Source organism: Octopus sinensis, linkage group LG13 (assembly GCF_006345805.1).
Source record: "Octopus sinensis linkage group LG13, ASM634580v1, whole genome shotgun sequence".
In the NCBI taxonomy this organism is placed as follows: domain Eukaryota; kingdom Metazoa; phylum Mollusca; class Cephalopoda; order Octopoda; family Octopodidae; genus Octopus; species Octopus sinensis.
In genome coordinates, this window is record NC_043009.1 from 64,415,427 (window position 1) to 64,440,574 (window position 25,148).

General features: G+C 35.9%; 1 protein-coding gene across 1 annotated transcript in view; it reads right to left on the reverse strand.

The window, feature by feature from the left end:
• Positions 1 to 14,745: 14,745 nt before the first annotated feature.
• The window catches only part of LOC115218497 (organic cation transporter protein-like), an 80,239-nt gene continuing 69,836 nt past the window's right edge, over positions 14,746 to 25,148 (reverse strand). The window contains exons 4-9 of the mRNA XM_029788397.2: positions 24,937 to 25,091; positions 23,327 to 23,498; positions 21,514 to 21,801; positions 19,600 to 19,814; positions 18,104 to 18,212; positions 14,746 to 16,212 (exon numbers count right to left, since the gene is read on the reverse strand). Coding sequence (XP_029644257.1) covers positions 16,005 to 16,212; positions 18,104 to 18,212; positions 19,600 to 19,814; positions 21,514 to 21,801; positions 23,327 to 23,498; positions 24,937 to 25,091 — 1,147 coding nt within the window. The 3' untranslated portion in view covers positions 14,746 to 16,004. The remainder of the gene's footprint in view (positions 16,213 to 18,103; positions 18,213 to 19,599; positions 19,815 to 21,513; positions 21,802 to 23,326; positions 23,499 to 24,936; positions 25,092 to 25,148) is intronic.

Genomic DNA, 25,148 nt, shown 5'->3' on the forward strand with positions numbered 1-25,148 from the left:
CGCATCACACGCTATTAACACACACTCTTAACCGAGGTCTTCCCTTGTGTGAGCATTATAAATTATACTGCAGAATGGCTGTCGCTGCGTTTCGACTGTACACTCTCTGTTTTCGCTGCAGTACTCGTTGCTTCCCTGACCACGCCATTCTAAATAATGACATCAACAAGGAGCCGTGTCCCTACCAGTTTTCTGTCACAATTCGGATCGGCAAGACCAAGCAGCTGTGATAGAAGGAGGTCTAGTCAGGTTAAAACTCTTCAAGATCCAAGATTGCACGGCAAGTCACTCACCGCCAGGTCTTCTGACAGATTCTCATGTGCTGTGCCCACAATGTCGAGAAGCGGTGAAATCGCTAAGCTCGAGTTACTGTCGAAAAGGTTTCTTTCTTCGCAGCATCCTTGGTTTCTAGAATACCGCTCTTCTCTGTCAAATTACAAAGGATATGGTCATGGGTTTTTTCAGCTTCGCTTTTGCTACCCTCCTGTAATATTGAGTTTAGTTAAAACAAATTATTCATCAGGACATACATACTTTGTGTGTGTGTGTGTGTGTGTATTTGTGCCTATGATTATGTGTTCGTCTCTATGTGGTTATGTGTTCGTGAATATCTAATTGTGAGTTTATGCAACTTTTGAGACGTGTAACATTTTCTTATGTTTATCTGCATTTGTGTCTGCGCATACATATTAATACACGCATACATATATACATACATAAACACACACATAATACATACATACATACACACATATATATATATATATATATATATATATATATATATATATATATATATGTGTGTGTATTTGTGCCTATGATTATGTGTTCGTCTCTATGTGGTTATGTGTTCGTGAATATCTAATTGTGAGTTTATGCAACTTTTGAGACGTGTAACAGTTTCTTATGTTTATCTGCATTTGTGTCTGCGCATACATATTAATACATGCATACATATATACATACATAAACACACACATAATACATACATACATACACACACACACACACACATATATATATATATATATATATATATATATATATATATATATTATATATATATGTGTGTGTGTGTGTGTGGTGTGTGTGTGTGTGTGTGTGTGTGTGTATACATACATATACAAGGTACGGTCAATATATTGTCTAATTACGCAAAAATGAAAATAGCACCGACAGCTCATTTTTACAGATTTATTTACCAAATTTACATTAAAAAAATGTTGAAATACTAATGATTAAATTTATTCAATAAAATCGCCATTGACTTCAACAACGGCCTCCAGACGACTTCGGAATCTTTTGCAACTCTTCTGGGCGGTCCCCTTGTTTAAGTTGGAGAATACCGACATAATCCTTGCCTTCAGTTCATCTTTGGTGTTACAACTGCGCCCCACATATAATAATGAAGGGGTTGCAGCGTGGGGAGTTAGATAGGCAGATGTTAGGGGTGATGTGATCACAGAAATTGACTGACATCCATGACTGGGTTCTCCTGCTTCTCCTGGCACGTTGCAGAGTCCTGTTGCCAGACATAGGATCTTCCAGCAGCCACCATTTTCACCAGGAGCAGCACTACTTCCTCCAGGCTCTTGATGTAGGTCTCCGTGCTGAGTTTGAGGCCGTCTGGGAAGATGGATGGAGGCATGACATCGCCATCACTAGTGATCACTCCAAACACCATGATCTTGACTGGATGTTTGATCTTTATCACTCTCAGTACATGTCCTCAGATTGCACTGTCCTCAGATTGAGACCCAAACACTTTGAAATATTCGTATCGGAGCTTGCGGCGCGAATGCAAGCTGTACAGTATGTCGTTTCCAATTTTCTGCCAGAGTGATTGGCGTCATGGTGCAGTTTTTCTCATAGACGGTGCCTAAGTGATCCTACTTTACTGTGTAGTCGAGAAAAGCAAACATAAACTCTACGCTGAATTCAAAATATAAAATTGTGACAATTTACCCATCGCACCATGCACACACACACACACACACACACACACACACACACACACACACACACACACACACACACATGTATTGGTGAGTAGATAAACATGAACAGAAATAAAATTACTCACTTAAGAAAGGTATGACTAATTCTTTCACGAGACTGTTATCATGCATTAACACACAAGCTAATTATCTCATGATACTCTGCATGTATCTACGTGTGTGTGAATCGTAATGTTTACTCGTATTTTTCTGATTGTAAAATTCGTGCTAGTTTACAAAAATCAACGTTATGCACTCATTCTTAAATCTGTTGGTAACATACTTGTAATGGCAACACACATAGCACAAAAACAAAGAGCTGTAGTTTCGAGTCCCATCCGTATGGAAACTCTACTTCTTTTCCGTTGAGTGCTTATATGCCCCAGTGTTAGACTATAATACGATGACGAGCTGGAAAAATCTTTAGCCCGCCGGGCGAAATACTTAGCGGTATTTCGTCCGTCTTTACGTTCTGAGTTCAAATTCCGCCGAGGTCGACTTTGCCTTTCATTCTTCCGAGGGTCAATTAAATAAGTAAGAGTTACGCACTGGGGTCGATGAAATCGACTTTAATCCTTTTGTTTGTCCCCCTCTATGTTTAGACCCCCCGTGGGTAAAAAAGAAATAAATATTAGAGTATTTTCGTTAATCATTACACGGTGATCGCTTATAAGCTTTAAGCCAATGAAATATTATCATTTACAGAATTGTAACAATCGAAACTGCTTATCAAAACCCATCGCAAGAAACGTATATGTGTGTGTGTATGTGTATGTGTGTGTGTATAGTAAAAAGATCGATAAAAATATATCATATATAAAATTAAAGTTTAGATAGGAGGCATCAAAATACAGCATTGAAGCCTTGTTTCAGGTAAGTCTCAGGTAGCGTGCCTGAAGAGCACGTTTACCGCTAATGGCTACCAGGTGTCATAAGATACGCTTTGCCTTCATCAGTGGAATACACGCAAAATAGTACATAAATACAATATATATACATACAAATATATATATATATATATTATATATATAGATATATATATATATATATATATATATATATACGACATACGAATACTTACATATACGCAAGTATACACACAAATATATACACGTGCGGGCAATTTAAACTGGTCGTGTGCATATGTGCATATATATGCGTGCATACGTGCGTATATGTAAGTATTAGTATGTTGAATATATATATATATATATATATATATATACAGTCGCCATGATAGATTGTTAGCCACTACACACATTTTATTCTCTCCTTGTTTCTCTTCTTGTTTATTCTGTGTCTCTTTCTGTAGAAGAGCGTAGACTCGAAACGTAAAAGACTTTTTCTATTCCTGAGCGTTATACTAATACATCTGTTTGTTTTGTACACCACCTGTCTTCGTCTTTTGTTTTTTCGTAAACTCTATATATACTTTATTGAAAAGCAACAGAAATATCACAAAAGCTGTTACTCAAAGTTTCTCATTCCCGTTCGTCGGACAGTTTTGTTAGAATGGAACAGAAATGATGATATAATCAAACATAAAAATAGTTTAAATGATACACTTTTGAAAATGGTCTTGTTTCATTGGTCCTTTCAACTAACGGACTTATGTATGCAATAAACAAAATTCAGTATAAATTCATATTGTAGTAAAATCGAAGAAAATCTTAAGTCGATGGGCAGAGTCTAAATAAATATGGTAAATAATTATATACAAAATATAAATGAATTAATGCATTAACAGTTATATCCATTTAAAAATTGAAATTAAACATTAAAAATTACATATTTTTCAGCAGTATATACCCATACTAAACCATCTATAGTATGCATATATACACTAAAATATACATGTGCATGTACATAGTTATATACATATATAGACATATATAGGTGCGACATAAATATGTACACAAATACATCATATTTTTTTATTTTTTAAATTTTATCTAGTTTCAGCTCACGAGCTGTGGCCATGCTGGGGCACCGCATATGTACACACATACATCATATGTACGCACACATACACGCGCATAAAGTCTCTTGGTGTATACATATACAAGTCAGTTGTTACCGACTAAAAAGATGGGAAGTACATTAAGCGTAGGGAGGAGGGAGAGAAAAAGTAAAAATAAAAAAGAAAAAGAAACTGAAACAAAAAAACTAGCGAGAGAAGAGAGAAAGAGGTTGCTACGTAGAAACGCGAAACCAGTATCGAGTAAGAAGAAAAAGAAAGGAGAGATGCTTCACGAATTGTGCTCAACGAACGCACTCATAAAATAAAATTACATATGTATATACACAGGAGTGGCCCTTGTGGTAAGTAGCTTGCTAACCAACCACATGGTTCCGGTTTCAGTCCCACTGCGTGGCATCTTGGGCAAGTGTCTTCTGCTATAGCCCCGGGCCGACCAATGCCTTGTGAGTGGATTTGGTAGACGGAAACTGAAAGAAGCCTGTCGTATATATGTATATGTATATATATGTATGTGTGTGTTTGTGTGTCTGTGTTTGTCCCCCTAGCATTGCTTGACAACCGATGCTGGTGTGTTTACGTCCCCGTCATTTAGCGGTTCGACCGATAGAATATATACTGGGCTTACAAAGAATAAGTCCCGGGGTCGATTTGCTCGACTAAAGGCGGTGCCGCAGTCAAATGACTAAAGGCATGGCCGCAGTCAAATGACTGAAACAAGTAAAAGAGTAAAGAGTAATAACTATACATATGAATACAAATACACATATGTGATTACGCATATAAATATACAAAAATATGTACGCATATACATGCTCACATGAATATAAGTATATACACGTATGCATATACAGCTATGTGCCTATGTTCATAAATATAAACATACACGTATACTTACACACGTACACACACATACATGTACACGTACGGACACATACACATACTCATGTACACCCACGATACATCCATACACACAAAAATAAATATACAGTGACACATCTATATCGTAATGTATATACGTATACAAACAAATAGGCGGCGAGCTGGCAGAAACGTTAGCACGCTGGGAGAAATGCGTAGCCGTATTTCGTCTGGCGTTACGTTCTGGGTTCAAATTTCGCCGAGGTCGACTTTGCCTTTCATCCTTTCGGGGTCGATAAATTAAGTACCAGTTGCGCACTGGAGTCGATATAATCGACTTAATCCGTTTATCTGTCCTTGTTTGTCCCCTCTGTGTTTAGTTTGTCCCCTTGTGGGTAGTAAAGAAATATATATATACAAATAATTTCAAAAGATGCCCGGTGTATGTAAAATCAAAATATGGATAAAAAGGCGTTTCAAAATGCAGCACTATATAAGGAATCATCTGCAAATTAAAAGTAAAGCTTAAATAGGTTTGTAAAATTCAATAAAGTAAAATAAAATGAAATATTATAAATATCAAAAAGTTTTAATAATAAAATTCTAGACAAAGCCTAAGCTTGAAAATGATATGCAAAACAGTCGAAGTTTTTCTTAAAGAATGTGTTGAAATATATTCAATATCGCTGCGATGCGTAACCACCATATATTACAAAGACAAATTCACAAGTAGCAGTCGAAAATAATTCAAAAGTCAAAACATACTATCCGTATGGTATTTTGTCGGTTAACATTTAAAATTCTGTTGCAGGAAATTAAAAGTTCGCGTCTCTGATTTAAAGCGCTTTTATCCTGGAACAAGATGAAGAATTTTTCCGAAAGGCATAAATTGCATTTCATGGGTCTTTTATGAGCTCCATGTCTGTAAGCTTATGCTTTGTCTAAGATTTTCCGTCCTGTTTTCGGGGTACCGGAAGGAATTTCTGTGGGAATAAAATCGGGTCTTGAAAGAATTTTCAGAAGCCCTGTGTATGTTTTATATTCTTGCAAGCCTTCTATTTGTACTTTGGCCCTCTATACAATCCCTTTTTCCAGACATTTTCCTTCCAACGGACAGGGGGTCTCATCTTTGAAATTACAATTCTTTGGATTAGAATAGGCACTGAAGTTATCTGTGATTATTTTAGTGTTGTGTTGGCTAATGAAAGAGGCGAAGTTTTTACAATAATAGCTAATTTTCAGCGTTCGCCTATTAAATATTCTGTAGAACTTATGGCTAGGTTGAAAATGCTTGGAGACTAATTTAAAAAATTCATTACCTATATTATATTTGTTTTTATGACTATATTAAATGCTGGGTTGAACCAAAAAACCCTCATAGTTCTAGTTCTACGTGTTGTATTATTGCTCGCATTAAATTGGTTGTATTGGATCTTCTCCAAGAATCCACTATTCTTTAATGCGTTATTGTAATAGGGTGCAGCATTTTGAAATGCTGTCTCATCCGAAGAAATTGAAAATATTCGCCTACCTACATTATTGACAATGTTCTTAAGAATAACGGGTGGATGAATAGATTCTTTGCTAATATAAGATAGCTTTTCATTAGGCTTACGGAAAGGTTTGAAACTATTTAACTGTAAATCTAAATTAATATCTAAGAAATCTACGTTTTTTTTTTAAAATTACTATCTATCGTAATCCATAAGCCCATTCTTTAGAAGAAGACATTTAGATCCTTCCTAAGCTTATCTAAATCATGGCCGTTTCAAATAATTGGTGACTATAAGGCCGTCATCCCTGTATAATCCTGCGTCTATTAGAGGGAATCTTAGACTTAGATTATGCAAAATATAAGCTCCTATAAGCACACATAACGCAGCCCCATAATATGCCCCGTGATCGGTACATCGAAAAGAGAATCCTCACTCTTTTTGACCCAGGTTGAATCCTCGTAGAAAAGAAGAGATTTTCTCGCATGCAGTATAATATCCATTTCCGAGTCATCGATGCTGACATACTGCTTGGTGAAGTCTAATGCTTTTAGAAGCAAAGGCCTGGATATTGACGGGTAAAAATCAACAATATCAAACTGTGTAAACTTACAATTATGCTTATGGCTAATCTCTTTGAACCGATCTATCACTGACTTGCTATTATTCCAAATCTGTAAATTTAATTCACTATCTAACATAGTTAAAATACGATCTAAAATATATTTGCTAATAATACCTATTTCAGTTTTAGCAGGATTAATCAATCTACATTTAGGGTTTCTATTAAAATTAGTTTTATGGTATTTTAGGGTAATAAAAGAGTGGCGCTGAGGGAGATATTCTATCCTATCACTAACTTTAAGATTGTTAGCAATTCTTCTTGCCTCCAAATTCACCTGTTTATATAAATTTGCGTTGTCTTTTTTTTTATGTATCTGTGATACTATTCGAAATTAAACGCTTATAAACGTCCTTATCAACCGCATATAAGATTTTTGTCTTATCAGAGTTCACGAAGATCTTATATACATAAACGTATTGATGTATGCATAAACATATGAATATTCGTGTATGAGTATGTGAGAGAGAGAGAGAGTGAGATAGTGGGAGGGAGAGAATGTATGATTATATAAATGCATAACAGTAAATAATAACCTTCCTGTTGATTACTCCGTTATTTTCGCTGACGCTTTTTGCAATCAACTCTCGTCTGATACCTGTAAAGTATAATTTGATTTAGGTTAGAGCGTCGAGCTTACGATCGTGAGGTTGTGAGCTCGAATCCCGGACCGGGCTGCGTGTTGTGTTCTTGAGCAAGACACTTTATTTCACGTTGCTCCAGTTCACTCAGCTGTAGAAATGAGTTGCGACGTCATTGGTGCCAAGCTGTATCGACCTTTGTCTTTCCCTTGGATAACATCGGTGACGTGGAGAGGGGAGGCCGGTATGCATGGGCGACTGCTGGTCTTCCATAAACAACCATGCCCAGACTTGTGACTAGGAGGGTAACTTTCTAGGTGCAATCCCATGGTCAGTGTCGTGACCGAAGGGGTCCCGGATCCCGGAATTTCATATGATCAAGTCTGCCTAGAAAGCTCGTTCTGTCTTTGAACAACGTACCCTATTACATTATGCTATATTCTGTTTGCTTGATCACGGGTACCGGTCCGAAAGTGGTGCTGCCCTTTCTCTCTTCTGGTGTCACATTCTTGATATTTGACTGGTACATGCCTAGGAGGGTCTATTTCTGCTTGCGATTACATAGGCATGTAAAACAATGGACCAGCCGCATGGATCGTGCTACAAGCTCATACTAACTTGCGAGTGACGAACGAACCGCTGGTCTGACAGATGGACAGGCTGATGGATGTAGAACTGACCATTCCGAGATCGTCTCCGCTGTTTACATCATCTTTCGTGTCGCTGTTTATTGGAGTCCACGGATGACTGTATTATTAAGTTGATAACAGGTACGAATTCTGTTTAAATATGAATAAAACGTGACAGTTGTACAAGATATTACATTACATATAGAGTAAAAACGCAACGGGGTAAACTTATCAAAAGGGACGATAATGAACGAGGGGGTTCTAGAGAAAAAAAATAAAAAACAGACGGCTTAGGGACAAAGAAAAGGAAGGGAATATGAAATTTACACACACACACACACACACACACACACACACACACATACACACAAATAGGGTGCGATGGGGAAATTGTCGCCAGTTTATATTTTAAATTTCACGCATGCGCATTGTTTGCTTTTGAGTTTGTCGATAACTCAGTATAGTAGGGCCAGTTGGGCACCGTCTGTGAGAAAAAACTGCCAGAAAATTGGACACGGCATACCGTACCACTTATCATTCGCGCCGGAAGTTCCAATACGAACATTTCAGATTATTTGGGTGTAAGTCTGAGGAAAGTGCAATCTGAAGACATGTACCGAGAGCGATAAGAATCAAACGTCCAGTCAACACCATGTTGTTTGCAGTGATTACTAGGAGTGGCGACGTTATGCCTCCATTCATCTTCCCACACAGCCTCAAACTCAGCACGGAGGCCTACATCAAGAACCTGGAGTTAGTAGTGATGCCCTGGGTGAAGAAGGTGGCTGCTGGAAGGTCGTATGTCTGGCAACAGGACTCTGCACCATGCCATACAAGGATGAGAACCCAGTCATGGCTATCAGACAATTTCTGAGACCACATCACCCCTAACATCTGGCCATCTAACTCCCCAGACTGCAACCCCCTTCATTATTATGTATGGGGCGCAGTTGAGCGGGAGACCAACAAAACTCCTTGTAACACCAAAGATGAACTGAAGGCAAGGATTATGTCAGTATTCTCCAACTTAAACAAGGAGACTGTCCAGAAAAGTTGCAGGAGATTCTGAAGTCATCTGGAGGCTGTGGTTGAAGTCAATGGAGATTTTATTGAATAAGTTTACTCTTTAGCATTTCAAGATATTTTTATGTAATTTTGCTAAATGAGATGTCAGTGATATTTTCTTTTTGCGTAAGTCTGACGACAGCTTAATCACCGTTGCCTGTATGTACATGTATATGTATATATATATATATATATATATATATATATATATATATTATATAATATATAATATATATATATATTATATATATATTATATATTATATATACACACTCGCCTGCACGCGCACACACATGCATGCATGCACACGCGCACACCTACACGCATGTACGCATACATGCATACATGCATACACACACACACGCACGTACACATACATACACACATACATACACCCATACGCATACATGCATCCTACACACACAGACATACACACTCACACATACATACACACACACACTCACTCACACACCTGCATGTATGCGCACACACATGCACATACACACACTTCCACACACACACACGTACATACATACACACTCATAGACATACAACACACACACACACACACACGGACATACATCTATACACACACATATACACACACATACTTACATACATTCATCGGACACACTGACACCCAGACTTACACACAGACACACTCACACATCCACACACATACATACTTACACACACACTCGCAGGCGCACGCACATACACGCTTGTGCACGTTCGCGCACGCATACATGCATGCATGCACCACGCTCGTGGGTACCGACTAGATCTCCTGTTCGTATCTGGAGCCGGCGCGTGTCTTTGGGTTCTCCCACGCCTGTCGCCGCGAGACCACTCTTCCATCTTCCCCCCCTCCGCTGCAGTTTTTTTCCTTAACCCCCCCCCCCCTTATGTACACACACGCACACACATACACACACCCACTCACACACACACATTTGCATATATATATACATTACACTTACACACACTTCAAATTTACTTGCCATACACACAACTACGCACACTGGACACACACACACTACCACTCAACACACACACTGGCACGTTACATACGCCCCCACCCTTTCCCTCCTTCCCTTCTTCCCTCCTTCCTCCTTTTTTTACCACTGACCACTCACTTGAGACTTGCTATGTCATCTGTTCGCCCTGCACGCACTAACATATACATATTTTTTGTTTTTTTATCTCGCCTCACACACACATACACACACGCACACGCACACACTCACACATACATATACACGCACACACACATACCTCCCTGTTTCTGATATGCCTTTCTGACTTGCTAGGGTACCCCCCCCCCACACTCCTTTAATTCTACTACTGCCTGCTACTAGCCATTGTCCACCATACACACACATACACACACACGCTCACACTCACACACACACCCTTGTCATCTCGCACACCTTTTTTACCATTCCCTCTTTGATTCAGCTCTCCTGTTTTTAAAAAACATTTTCCTCCTTTTTTACCACTTCCGTCTTTTTAGTATGTGACCTCGTGAAGACTACCTGCAATTTTTTTTCCTCTGTCCTCCCGTCTCGGGATCTTTCTTTCTCCTATGTTTCCGACGAAGAGCTCCGCTCGAAACGTCATACCCTCCTTCTTCCATTTTCCTGAGCGCCTAATAATAATAATACTGTAATTGTTCCACGTGTTGTTGTTTTTTCTGTTTTCCCGTTTCGATTACCTATATATAATATATATATATATATATATATATATATATATATATATATATATATATATATATATATATTTTGGGATGGTCATGTTGCCAGTTTTCGCCATATATATATATAATACAAATTTAGTGAATGGAGTAGATAAAATCCGGGCTACATAGGATTCCTAGCAAGCAGAGCTTTGGAAGGAGTAGTTACCCACACGAATACTCAGCTAGCTATTTATCAGGCTGAATATACCTTAGTCAAGTGCTTTCCACGCATTTTCGATCATATCTCCTGTAAGCTGACATAGAATTCTTTGACGATAATGTAACCTTCAAACTGACCATGGTATGTTTGGCTTGATTAATATCTAACGGAATACCCTTCGTTTGGGTAATTAGTACTTCCAATGTCCTGCTAGCTATGAAGAATGGATTTTATCAACTCCATTCTCTTAATCTGGATTTTTATTCACATACACAGTAACTCCAGTTGCTAACCGTGACCTACGAACTAACTTTTTCAGCTAATCGAACTTCGATATGGTAAAAATTTACAACCTTCTGCGTCAATAAACCACCATTGTTCCTAAAAGTTGTTTTTGGATACTTTCCACGGACTGCATGAAGCCTAGTAACTTCCTACACCTTGATCCTTCAATCTTACCTTTACACACACACTCACACACACACACACACACACACACACAAGCACACGCCCACACACATACACAATCTTGCAAGCAGAGGAAAGCGAGAAAGAAAAAGAAAGAAACAGATAAAGAAGACTTGGTTACAATTGGTACTTTTTTCAGGAAATCATATCGTAAATTACATTTCAAGTTTTAGGTCCCGAGAGTATATGTTTCTTATATGGAGGAGAGAAAACAACAAGGGAAGGAAATGGAACAAATCCTTGATATAAGATTGAGGAAAACCAGAGACGACACGAAAACTGTGAGGAATTGGTACGAGGTGTTCTAGTCTATTCATATATTGGTTTAAAATTCCTGCACAAGCTCAGCATGTTCATGGAAGTCGACTATATTGACCCATTCTCAACTAATTACCATTTTGTCGATCCTGAAAGGATGAAAGACAAAACCGACCTCGGTGGAATTTGAACTCAGAACGAAAAGACGGACGAAATGCTTCTAAGCATTTCGTCCGGCGTACTAACAGTTTTGCCAGCTCACTCTTCCCCAGTAAACAAGAGTTTGCGTGCTGGAAGAAAGTTACGACATCGGACAAAAAGTTTAGCAGCATTTCTTCCGACTTCACGTTCGATTGCCGCTGGAGTCGACTTTACCTTTCATTCTTTCTGGGTCGGTAACATAAGTATTAATAGAGCACTGAAATCAATGTACTTGATCTACCCCTCCCAAATAATTGCTGGGTTTCTGCCAAAATTTGAAACGAATATCTTTCGAAATATTTCGTAAAAGCAGAAAATTTCTATTGTGAAACAACTTGTTTTTTTGGCCTTATGAATATTGCGTACATTTGCACTGAACTTTATTGGGTCACACTTTTCGTTATAAGAAACATGTATAGTTTGTATTACTTAATTATGTTGCCAACATTTTACACTTTGCTGTTTTTCATTCTATTCTACAAACACAAAACGATTTCAATACCCTCCGGAATTGCCAAAGAGTTGCTTTAATATTTCTAATATTGAATAAAATAAAATAATGATGAATACACATATATTTGTACATGTTGAACAAAATGATTAGTAGTAGTAGTAGTAGCAGCAGCAGCAGCAGCAGTAGTAGTATAGGTAGTAATAGTAGTAGTAGTAGTAGTTGTAGTAGTAGTTTTGTCTTGGTTTAAAAGATGGACCAAAGCAAATATTCTTTTCAGTACCACAGATTTGTTTGTCAGTCGTTTGACCTTAAACAGTTGAGCATGTTCCTGGGTGGCTGACGATATGTGCATCTCTGATCACGAGCAGAAGTAGTGGGGGAGCATCATAGCCATGTGTTGAGTGGAATTCTTTGGGGTTTGAATAATTCACATCTGGAAACTTGAGTGTTTCGTTCATCAACCTTAAGCAAACCTTATTCAAAGACCTTTTGAGCGGGATGGGCTACTCGACCTGAAGAAAATTCTAACAGGGTCCCACCTGCAAGGTCATGCATTGTTAATCTTGATATGAGAACACCATTATTTACATTATTTACATTTCCCTGTATAATCCTGCATCTATTAGCGGGAATTCTAGATTTAGATTATACAAAATATAAACTTTTTCATGCTATTGTAGACTTTTATTAATGCTTTCTTTTTAGTAAATGTTACGTAAATATAATTAATATATAGCTTCCTTTATTATAGCACATAGACATACCTGTTTCTGTGAGCACTTGAGTGCGTAATAGTATAACACACTGATCAGAATGGTCTAGTGTTTTCGATTATGAAACGGTACAGCGTCAAAACACATCATTAACCCTCATCGCGCCATAAAGTTTTAATTAGATTTGACTTTGTTAAATTTTTATTTGGACCGCAACATTGTTTATTATGTTATAATCATATTGACAGAAAACGACAACGAATTCACTCACCAGCGTTTCCAATCGCCATTTTACACACTTTCTCTTTTACAATTACTACCATTAACTCTGCTCTCATAAATATTTTACATTATTATTAAAAGGGAGACATTTTGTACCAAACAACAGTGTGTCCCTAACATTGTGTCATACCATAACAAAGACAACTCTGTATTTTTGCTGCTCCAGAACCTCCCGTTACCAATCATTCTCTGAAAATACTATAAATGAACTCTTCCAAAATGTACCCTTTTAATGCCAAACATGTCACCGCAAATATAAACAACGCCACGTGAAAAGACTTCTTTTGTTGCTTCAGCACGCATTACATCATCCAGCAAGCACAAGCATTAAGTTTTCGTGCGAGATTCTCCCCTCAACGGACTTACATTTTAACACTGAATACGAGTGTATTCCAATCTCTGTAGACACTGCAGTGATTCCTGTGCATAAGAACCGTCTGTTCTCTGAATCAAGGAAGGAGGCCCCTAATTGGCCGTGCGATCTACCAACATAACCGCCAAATCTGTTTTAAATGTCTTAGCAACGGGGACATCAGATAAGTATGTTCTGTTTCTCTCAAACCTAGGAAAAATAATGGACGGAGATAAAAAGGTTCTGGTATAATATAAAACGGCGTCTCTTGATTTGAGACAAACAAGAAGAATGCGAACACAGAAGGACTTTATATTTTCGTTAAATACAAACATGAATAGAAATGTTTAACACGTGTGGACAGTGGCAAACTCACGGGATAGCCAGGAACAATAGAGAGGAATGATGGAGATCAGTGTGAGCGGATGGCCTTAAATGGAGGGTGAATGAGAGATGGGCAATATAGAGCGAGGGAAAGATAACTTGAGGCAAAGTGAGAGAAGCACATATTTTTACGATGAGAAATATGATGGTGTCCTTTTATTCTTTTATTTGCTTCAGTCATATGACTGCGGCCATGTTGGAGCACTGCCTTTAGTCGAGCAAATCGACCCCAGGACTTATTCTTTATAAGCCAAATATTTATTTTATCTTTTTTTTTGCCGAACCGCTAAGTTATGAAGATGGAAACAAATCAGCATCGTTTGTCAAGCTATGTTAGGGGAACAAACACCGACTCAAACACACACACACACACACACACATACACACACATACACACGCACACACACACACACACACACACACACACATATATATATATATATATATATATATACGACGGGCTTCTTTCAGTTTCCGTCTACCAAATCCACTCACAAGGCTTTGGTCGGCTGGAGGCTATAGTAGAAGACACTTGCCCAAGGTGCCATGCAGTGGGACTGAACCCGGAGGCATGAGGTTGGTAAGCAAGCTACTTACCACACAGCCACTCCTGCGCATAATATATAGGGAAACCAATCCCATTAACGCTTGTATATATTTAATCGTATATAAAGAAATGGGAAAGAAAAATGGGGAGAAATAAAGGTAAAACAGAAGCGTAAATATAAAATGCATCGACAACGAAAAAGAGAAATGAAAATTTAATAAGAAAGAAAAAAGGGGAAACGGAGCAAAAGAATAGAATGCATTGTTTCAGCACGAGCATTTTGTAATGTTGCTTGATATCAATTATGGAAAATGAGGGACTGAAATATTTTCGAAAGATGACCAAAATTAAGAAAGATGAAAGAGTTGGTGAGTTAAAGAGAAAAGGAAAATAAACCGAAAAAGCAGGCACATTTCCTAAAACCAAAAGAAAGAAGCGTGCAGAAAGAAAGAAAAAGAAGAATATGTCTGAATAAAAATCAAGTCACTACTAAATCACTTTTGAATAGACTGGACAACATCAATTTTGTGACAGGAATTTTCACGAATGTTTTAAGTGTACAATTGTAAGTCGGATGTAAATATGAAATGTCGCATATAAGGCTTCTGGTAAAGTGCTAGAATCTTCATATTTCATTTGATGATAGGCCAGATGCCCAGACTTTTATTTAATCTGCACATTTCGTTTCTGACCAGTTTGAACGGTCCGGATGTTAAAAGAAAAAAATTCATAAATTTTCAGAATTTTGTACTACGAAACTGCGAGATCCGAATAAAATTCCAGTTGTCATTTCCTTCTTTTTTTTCCTTTTTTTTTTTCATAATTCAAATGAAATTATCACCTAGAAAGTTGAAAAACTTGTAAGAAAGTAACATAAGTATAATTACTAAATTTTGCTTTAAAATTTTGGCACAATGCCAGCAATTTCAAAGGTTAAAGTATGTCGGTTACAATGAGCCCAGTGCATGACTGGTACTTAATTTATCGACCTCGAAAGGATGAAAGGCTAAGTTGACCTCGGTGGAATTTGAACTCAGAACGCAGAGGCGGACGAAACGCCGCTAAGCATTTTGCCCGGCGTGCTAACGATTCTGCCAGCTCGTCGCTTTGTTACAATGTAATATTTTGACATAAATTTGATAGTAATTAATTGAACACTTGTTTGTATTAAACTAATCGCAAGAATAGTTTAATACAAACCATATCGATATGCCAAATCTAAAGATTATCCATATCATCCAGAGTTTGAAGTAGACAAGAATCTTTCATTTCAGGAAGTAAAAGGATCAGAAGTCCTGCAGCAATTCCAAACACTCCGTAGACACTGAGAGGTATCCAGGAGCCATATGTAGAGAGCTGAAGAATTGTTGGTGAAAAGACACCGCCAACTCGAGCAAACAACGAAGCCGCACTCAAACCGCTGTTGCTGAAATGTAAAGAAAAAATAACATATACTTTACATATAGATATAAATTTGTATGTGAGTATGTATTATGCTAAAAAGGAAAAGACGGAACGGAAGACAGAGAGGTTGAGAGAATGAGAGAATGAAAGAGAATGCACGTTCCATATAAGTACATTTCGATTTGCATTTAATAATTGGTCGCCAAAACTCAGTACAATATGATATGAATGAATTTATGCTTTGCATACATTAGTTATTAGCATTTTTCTTGAAATGATGAGTTAAGGAAGGATGAAGTTAAAAGTTCGTCTCACTATTCCAGTGTCTTCTTTGAGTGCGAGAGTAAATTCCATCTATTATGTATGTATGTATTCTTGTGTGTGTACGTGCGAATTATTGTGTGTGTGTGTGTGTATGTGCACCTCTGAATATGTATGTGTATATGTGTGCGTTTGTGATATACTGCATGCTTTCAAGAACTTATACATATAGAAATCATAATAAATAGACGAAGATAAATATTAGCGAAATACAAATTAATTGGCATTAATACACACATGCACACACACACACACACACACACACACACACACACACACACACACACACACACACACACACACACACACACACACACACACACACACACATATATACACACACACACACACACGGTGTGAATCATGTCAACTATAACAGGAAAATTAAGGCTACTTGAAATAAGTAACTTAGATAATGCTCCGAGAGAGAAAGTCCATTTAAGTCTGTTATTTTTTATCATAATAACTTAGATTATCTCCCCCTTTCCCCTTTATCTGGCTTCCCTTTCAAACGAACCGGTTGTAGTTTATCCAGCACCCTGTTTGCACCCTTTAAGTATGATAAATGTAATGGAACATTTCAATACAGAAATTGCGTGATACAGTCAGACATTTTATTTTTTTGTTAGAGATTGCAATTCTCATGTCTGAATCATCACATGAACTGGCAGTGATACGAGTTAATCATAAAACGCTGAGTGCCACAGCGACATTTTTTGCATTCCTTCGTTTCACCTCTTACTAAACTCAATGCTGTGGTTCACCATTTTACCCTAGTATCACTAGAATGTGCGGGTGTGCTCGTGCCAAGTCATTATATAAAATGGCTCTCGGCTGAACCGAGTCACGAAGACACTCTTCCTGTGAATCATGATTGCGACTAGGTAAAGCCTATTGGAATGACTATTGTGTCTCATGACCATCCCAACGGAAAGCAACTTAACAAGTAACACCCATATACACACAGCCCATACATACATTCATACATACATACGTAAATGGACACACATACCTACACACATATCTCTATAAACAATGATATATATATATAGGGAGAGTTTACGAGAAAAACAAAAAACGAAGACAAGTGGTGTACAAAACGTATATATATATCACAATGATGGTGGTGTACAATACATATATATATATATCACAATGAGATTTTGACAACTGTTGTTCTTATAGAACTTACACATACCCGAGAAATAATACTAGAACCATTTTACCACTGATTAGGAAAGATCTCTAATGTACCTACGTTCGGTAAACGAACGAAAGCGTTTATAAAGAATTATCCAAAATTCTGACTGCCTCCTTTTTCTCAATATACAATATATGTACACCACTTCAAACACGCTATACATACACACACACACACACAAATACTGAAAGAGAGAAAGAGAGAAATAGAGAGAGAGAGAGAGGGAGATAAAGAGAGAGAGAGGGAGATAAAGAGAGAGAGATGTATGTGCGTGTGTAAGGTTATTTTAAACGAAATTATATTGGACACAATTCAGTATCCGAGTTATTCTGGTGCATCACATCGCAATAAGTGCGAAACTCTTTTCGAGATTGTGAAATACTTCACCTACCGTGTTACAGTTGGAAACAGTTCTGCTGATGTCAGATAAATGCCACTAAATGATGCCGTCAAAGCCAGCCTCCCGATAACGGCTAATATCAGGGGAAACCAAAGATTACCTGAAAAATTGTTTACAGTGAAAATATGAACATTTAAGCTTTATAAATATGTCACGTTCATCTACGAGATAAATTATTCAATAACCGGAGGCGAATTAGCTTCAAGACCAGTAGAAGCAATGTTCGTGAAATCTATGTTCTCTAACATAATTATGAGTAATCTGCGGCCCGTGGGACTCCTAGAAAGACTCACCGAAGGAAAAATTGCCTTGATTTATTTTCACCTGATGATTAGCAATGTCCCATGCGATCTGCTTCTCGAAACAGGTAGCTCTTGTCATTTAGATTCTAAAAGAATAATTAGGTATTCTCGGTTGTTTGGGGGAATCATTTTGCAATCAACCTAATGAATAGCCTTTTGTGAAGACGTCTTACGGTCTATGACCTTTGGGTTGGAAAAATAGAGTATCACCACAGATACTCTCTCTCTCTCTCTCCATATATATATATACATATATATATATATATATATATATATATATATTATATATATATATATATATATATATAAATATATATATATATATATATATATATATATATATATATATATATATATATAGGTGAGAAAGTTGGTATGTGAAAGCACGTGGTTGAATATATAGAAAATAGTAAAAAGTGAAAAAACTACAGAAAAGCTGAACGCGAAACCGTCTTTCTTCAAAAACTATGTCATTGTATAAAAAAATTTATAACATTCTTCAGACATAATGACTCAAATATATAACCTTCTAAAACAAGCCTTCTGTAGTTTTTTCCCTTTTTACTATTCTCTCTCTCTCTCTCTCTCTCTCTCTCTCTCTCTCTCTACATATATATATATATATATATATATATATATATATATATATATAATGGAGTCCCCAGTATGTTAGATATGACAAGGCGGTGAGCTAGCAGAATCGTTAACACGCTGGGCAAAATGCTTAGCCCCTTGTGGGTAATAAAGAAATAGGTATTTCATCTGTCTTTACATTCTGAGTTGAAATTCCGCCGAGGTCGACTTCGCCTTTGATCCTTTCGGGGTTGATAACTTAAGTACCAGTTGCATATTGGAATCGATCTAATCGACTGCCCCACCCACCAAAAATACTAGGGTTCAATGAACTCGACTAGCTCACTCCCCCAAATTGGGCCTACAGTAGAAAGGGTTATTTATGCTGATAATTAAACATAAATTTTCATTTCACTAAGTGGGTCGTCGATACAGTATTGCATTCAAAATTAAAAAAAAACGACGAAACAAAATGATTTTAGCGCATGTCATCCATTTCTATTTTTTTTTTCTAGTTTCAGCTCAGAGCTGCGGCCTTGCTGATGCACCACCGTTGCACATTTATCTACTTGACAATGAACGGATTATAATATTTGATGTAAATAATATTACCTGCTGGTACAAAGTTTGAAACAATACAGTTAAATCCACCAAATACCATTAAAACACAAAGCGGCTTACGATGCCCAAACCATTTAAAAAATAAATATCCAATAATGTTCGCTGGAATTCCTATTAGCGCCATTATGAAGAAGTTCATATACCGACTGCCAGACATATCAACGGAATTTAGTATCACTCCGTAGTAAAGCATACTGTTGACAAACCTGTAACAAAAATAGCAAGACTGAAATATCACTTGGTAAAACGGCATTGACTGGTTGCTCAAATTATTCAAGATATGAGCTCAAACATTAGACAGATACTGAAAGAAGCCCGTCGTATGCATATATGCATGCATGCATATATATATATGTATGTATATATATATATATATATATATATATATATATAAAATTAGAAAAAAAGACACCTTTTATAAATTCAAAATGAACAATTAAATTACACCATCTAGAAAATTACATATAATAGAAATATTAACATTAAAATAACAATAAAATGTCAATGATTAAGTAAATTGCAAGAAAAAAAAAAAAAAAAAATAATAATAATAATAATAATAATAATAATAACGAATATAAATTGTAGGTGGTTTTTTTCTAATTTTTTATATATATATTATATTGTGTGAAATTTGATTTAGTATTTCTAAATTGAATTTTTTTCCTTGTAAATTTTGGATTTTATTCCCTCAAACATTAATAATTATATATATATATACATCAATACATTATAAATGGAGTTAACGCAGGTGTCATTTAAATTCTTAACAAGGGAAAAATACACACATCTATTACATATATACATATACATATACATACATACATACATACATACATACATATATATATATATATTATATATATATATATTATATATATATATATATATATATAATTGCCAACCAAGCATGGCGTCCTTCACAGGACAGTGGTGTTTATAGCCCCAGAATGACGTATCTTCCAGCTGGCTATTGATCGCTAACTTCAAAAGTTGTTTTTTTTATTCTCTCTCTATTTCCTCGTGCTCCTATCTGTTGAAGAGCGTAGGCTCGAAACGCAAAAGACTTTCTCACTTTCCCGAGCCTCAAACTAATATACCTGCTTGTTGTTTATACATCTGTATTCGTCTTTTGTTTTTCTGTAAATTTCAACTATGTGTGTGTGTAAGTGTTTGTATTATTACAAACTAAAATATCTATTTTGTACACATACTATGTTTATTGTATATCTTGCACCTATCTCATAAGGCCTTAACTTTAATGCTCCATTATATTTATTAATTACAATGTGGATTTGTCTATTCATAACTAAATTATTACAGCTAAGTTTTTCCTTATTTGACTAATTCGTTTCACCATTTAAACTATATTTGGTCCTGTTTCCACCTATATATATTTAAACTATGATTACAGTTTTTTCTTATACCTACCTACCATTAAATTAAGTACTATCCTCTCTATTCTTCCAGTATTTTTATTAATTGAATATTTTATTCTTTCTTTCTTCCTATTTTGGTAGGATATTTTAATATTTTACTTATAAATCCAGTTAACTTATTTAACTTATTATTTAATATAATATTTTTTATTTCATACATTGCACGCCTCTCTAAGAATATATAATATACACATTTTCTATCTAGCCCAATCTATTTATTTGCTCTGCCCAATTTACTATCAATAATAATAATAATAATAATATTACTGCGGCTGATTCGTTCCACTAAAATTTCTCCGAGGCGGTGAAACAAGTAAATGATAAAAAATATATGACAATATTTGATTTGTTGGGTGGATATTAATGCAGATATCATCTAAAATATTACCATAAATGTTAGTATAGAGTAATGCGATAATCACTTTGCTATTTGCATATCTAACATTGGACACGGTAAGATATTTACCAGTTAAACCAAAGATTTATGGAAATCATGGCCCTTCGAGGCTTTTTTAATAAATCCATTGCTGTGTAGGTCTTTTTTCGAGTTCTTTCCTCATTTCCAAGATTCGTACTTTCGACAGCTTCGCTTTCAAATTTGAATTCAAGTTCTGCTTCCCTTTGAAGTTTCCGAATAAGATTTATAGCATTCTCGGGGTTTTTTCCATTTATTCTTGCTAGTCTCTTAAATGACTCTTCAGATTCTGTAAATCTCCCTTTATTAAGAAGCCATCTTGGCGATTCAGGATGATACCTGCCAAATAAAATTGTTAAAAGATAGTATGACAGTGGAGATTTGAAAGTAAGTAATATTTCTGGTGCAGAAAAAGGACAACGACATATATTGAAGAGACAGCACGTAGCGTAGGTGAGCGAATAAACGAACACTGGCAGGAGCTTAAGGAGAAGAAAAGCTTGTCAATGTTCTACCAAGATGCTCATAGAGAACATGGAGGCTAGGTCAATAAGACAGATGTTGAGGTATTATCGACACATAAGAAGAAGCACGATACTCAAACAGATTACGGAAGCCACACGCATAATAGTAGATAGAATGAGCCTCAACAGAAAACGTGTATGGAATAATAACACCAGGCTTGGGAACCTGACGACTAAAGACAGAATGAGAAAAAAAAGGACAAAGATACAGGTAATGTAATACATAAACCTAAATACACACACACACAAGACGCACATACACATATTAAAGACAGAACGAGAAAGAAAAACACAAGAAACTAAAGACACGGGTATAAACAATGTAATAATCAAATCCATATACACACACACAAATCATGCATTCTAAACACACCTACAGACAGACACACACACATACACACACAAAGATACAGACTCAAACGCATGCACAAATATGGATACATACCACAAAAAGACAAAATGGAATAAGCAGAACAAGAGGAGACACGTGGGATAGAGAGTCGCTGAAGAGGTCACAGGATGTGTGCCGAAATAACTTGGACAAAAACACTAAAATGATAATTATAACGCTGAAGAAAAAATGAAATATACATATATATACATCCCCATATATATATATATATATATATATATATATCAACAATTGAGGGTAAAATTAATTAATCAATTTCACCAAATGTTCAGTATGTAAAAGGACCATTTAAGGCGAATTCAAAATATTACATTATATAATTAGGGCTTAGTAAAATAAATTACTTTGCCACATAATGAACTTAGTAGAAATAGCAGCCCAAAAAAATTTTTTTAACCATTTCTACTACTTAAAGAAAATTTCTCTCAGATAATGTTTACTCCAGACAGCTCACGAAGGTTTGGAGGTAAATACAGAAAAATATCACAAGTACATAGATCGTTTGAGTACGTCAACGTTTCAAGATTAGCCAAATAAATCTATGTACTTGTGATATTTTTCTGTATTTACCTCCAAACCTTCGTGAGCTGTCTGGAGTAAACATTATCTGAGAGAAATTTTCTTTAAGTAGTAGAAATGGTTAAAAAATTTTTTTTGGCTGCTATTTCTACTAAGTTCAGTATGTGGCAAAGTAATTTATTTTACTAAGCCCTAATTATATAATATATATATATATAATATATATATATATATATATATATATATATTATATATATATATATATATATATAATATATATATATATATATACATATACATAAATACACACACACACTCACACAGACATACACATACGATAATGTGTGAGTAAATTGACAACTTTAATATCTATTGAGATTATCGTTAAATCCTGCGAAGATATACCTACTTCAAAGCTATAATGAGAACCAGAATATGCGGAATAGTTGCCGCATACAATAAATGTTGCCATTTCCGAAGTAAATACGCGACACCAGCGAGAAGTGTTTCTCCAACGGCGAAGAATGCATGCAGACTGAAGTTCAAGCTCAATCTGTAATTCTGAGAGACATATTCGATCGCTGTAATAAAAAACAAATATCATGTTAATATTTCTTGATAATATATGAAATATATCATCTTATACAATACTAGCAGTATCGCCCGGCGTTGCTCGGGTTTGTAAGGGAAATAACTATATAAGCATTTTTAGAGAATTATAGGCAAAAAATAGCAAAAAAATGCATTATAAATGGAAAAAAAATGATGGTAATTTTTTTTAAAAATCGTTGACTCATCGTAGACATTTTTAGAGAGTTACTTCCCTTATTTAATAGCGAAAAAATGCATTAAAATGGAAAAAATGATGGTAAATATTTTTTTAAATCGTAGACTCATCGTAGACGCGCGCTAATACCCAGAAGGGCTCGATATGAATCACGACTATAAGATACCCGATTTTGGTTAAACTGCACCGCAAAATGTGGGAGTAGTTAGGAATCTAAATCGTAGGAGACAGACAGCACACAACCTTACTTTTATATATAAAGATTATATATACTACAAGAAAAATCGCACTTCGGGCGGTTTTCTGCTTGTATGTGTAATGCGTATATCTATATACATATAGATATGACACATAAATTATAAAGTAAATTGACAATATGCACATGAATTGAACAAAGACTCTGTTGTAGTTTATTCTATAATAAGTGAAATAATTCATAATTAATATTCATTTGTAATTTCTTCAAAGTAATATGACATTTTTAATAACGTGGTTTGGGGTGATAAACTGGACAGAGACCCGCACTTCTTCAATCATTATATTATAGAGTAGCTTAAGGTGACCCGCTCTACGCGTGGGTGAGGGTGTGGTTGTTACTTTCTGTTGCTTCCTTCCTGTTTCTTATCGCCACATTCTCCGTCTTTGTTTCTCACTCCTTTCTCTCTCACTTTCCCATCTCTTACTCTTCCTTACTCGCTTTCTCTTACTCTCTATCTTACTCTATCTATCTCTCTCCCATTTATAAAAAAAACAAAAGATCTTGAGTAAGTTAAGAAAGGAAATATTTTGAAAGATCAATCATAAATAACAACAAACAACAACACATGCAACCGAATACAACAGTTGTCTCATAGATTCACCACTCTGCATAACAGGAACACGGAGATCCAGATTATGGCACAAGAGAATCTAACATATTTTTTACACTCATTTATTATTTTTTTCCCAAAAGTTTCGTTGCTTCTTGCAAACTCTTCAATAGTTTTTGACACAGCTAAAACCTATTGAACGAAAATTTTAGAAAAAATATAATAAAGAGGGGAAATTGAACCGGTGAGTGTGTTAATTAGTAAATCATTACAACAGAATGTCTCTCCCCAGACACAACAAAATATGCTTCAACACACAAATTTACATAAAGAATCTTAAAAAACAAATGCAAAATGAAATAGAATCTAGCATGTAACTCTTAAAATCAAAAGTTTGTGTCTATAGAATTTTAAAACACTTACCCATAGTGAATGCAACTACATACGTGCCAGCATACCCAAAGCCTTCGAAGAAGTAGATGATGACGAAGACTATATAATTTGGTGAATATATTTTGGCAAAAGCACTACCGATGCAAAGTATATCCGAGACACAGAACGCTTTGAATCGACCGAATCTGCCAAAAATAAAACCATTTAGTCATGTTTATTGAATCTTTGTGAATGTTCATATT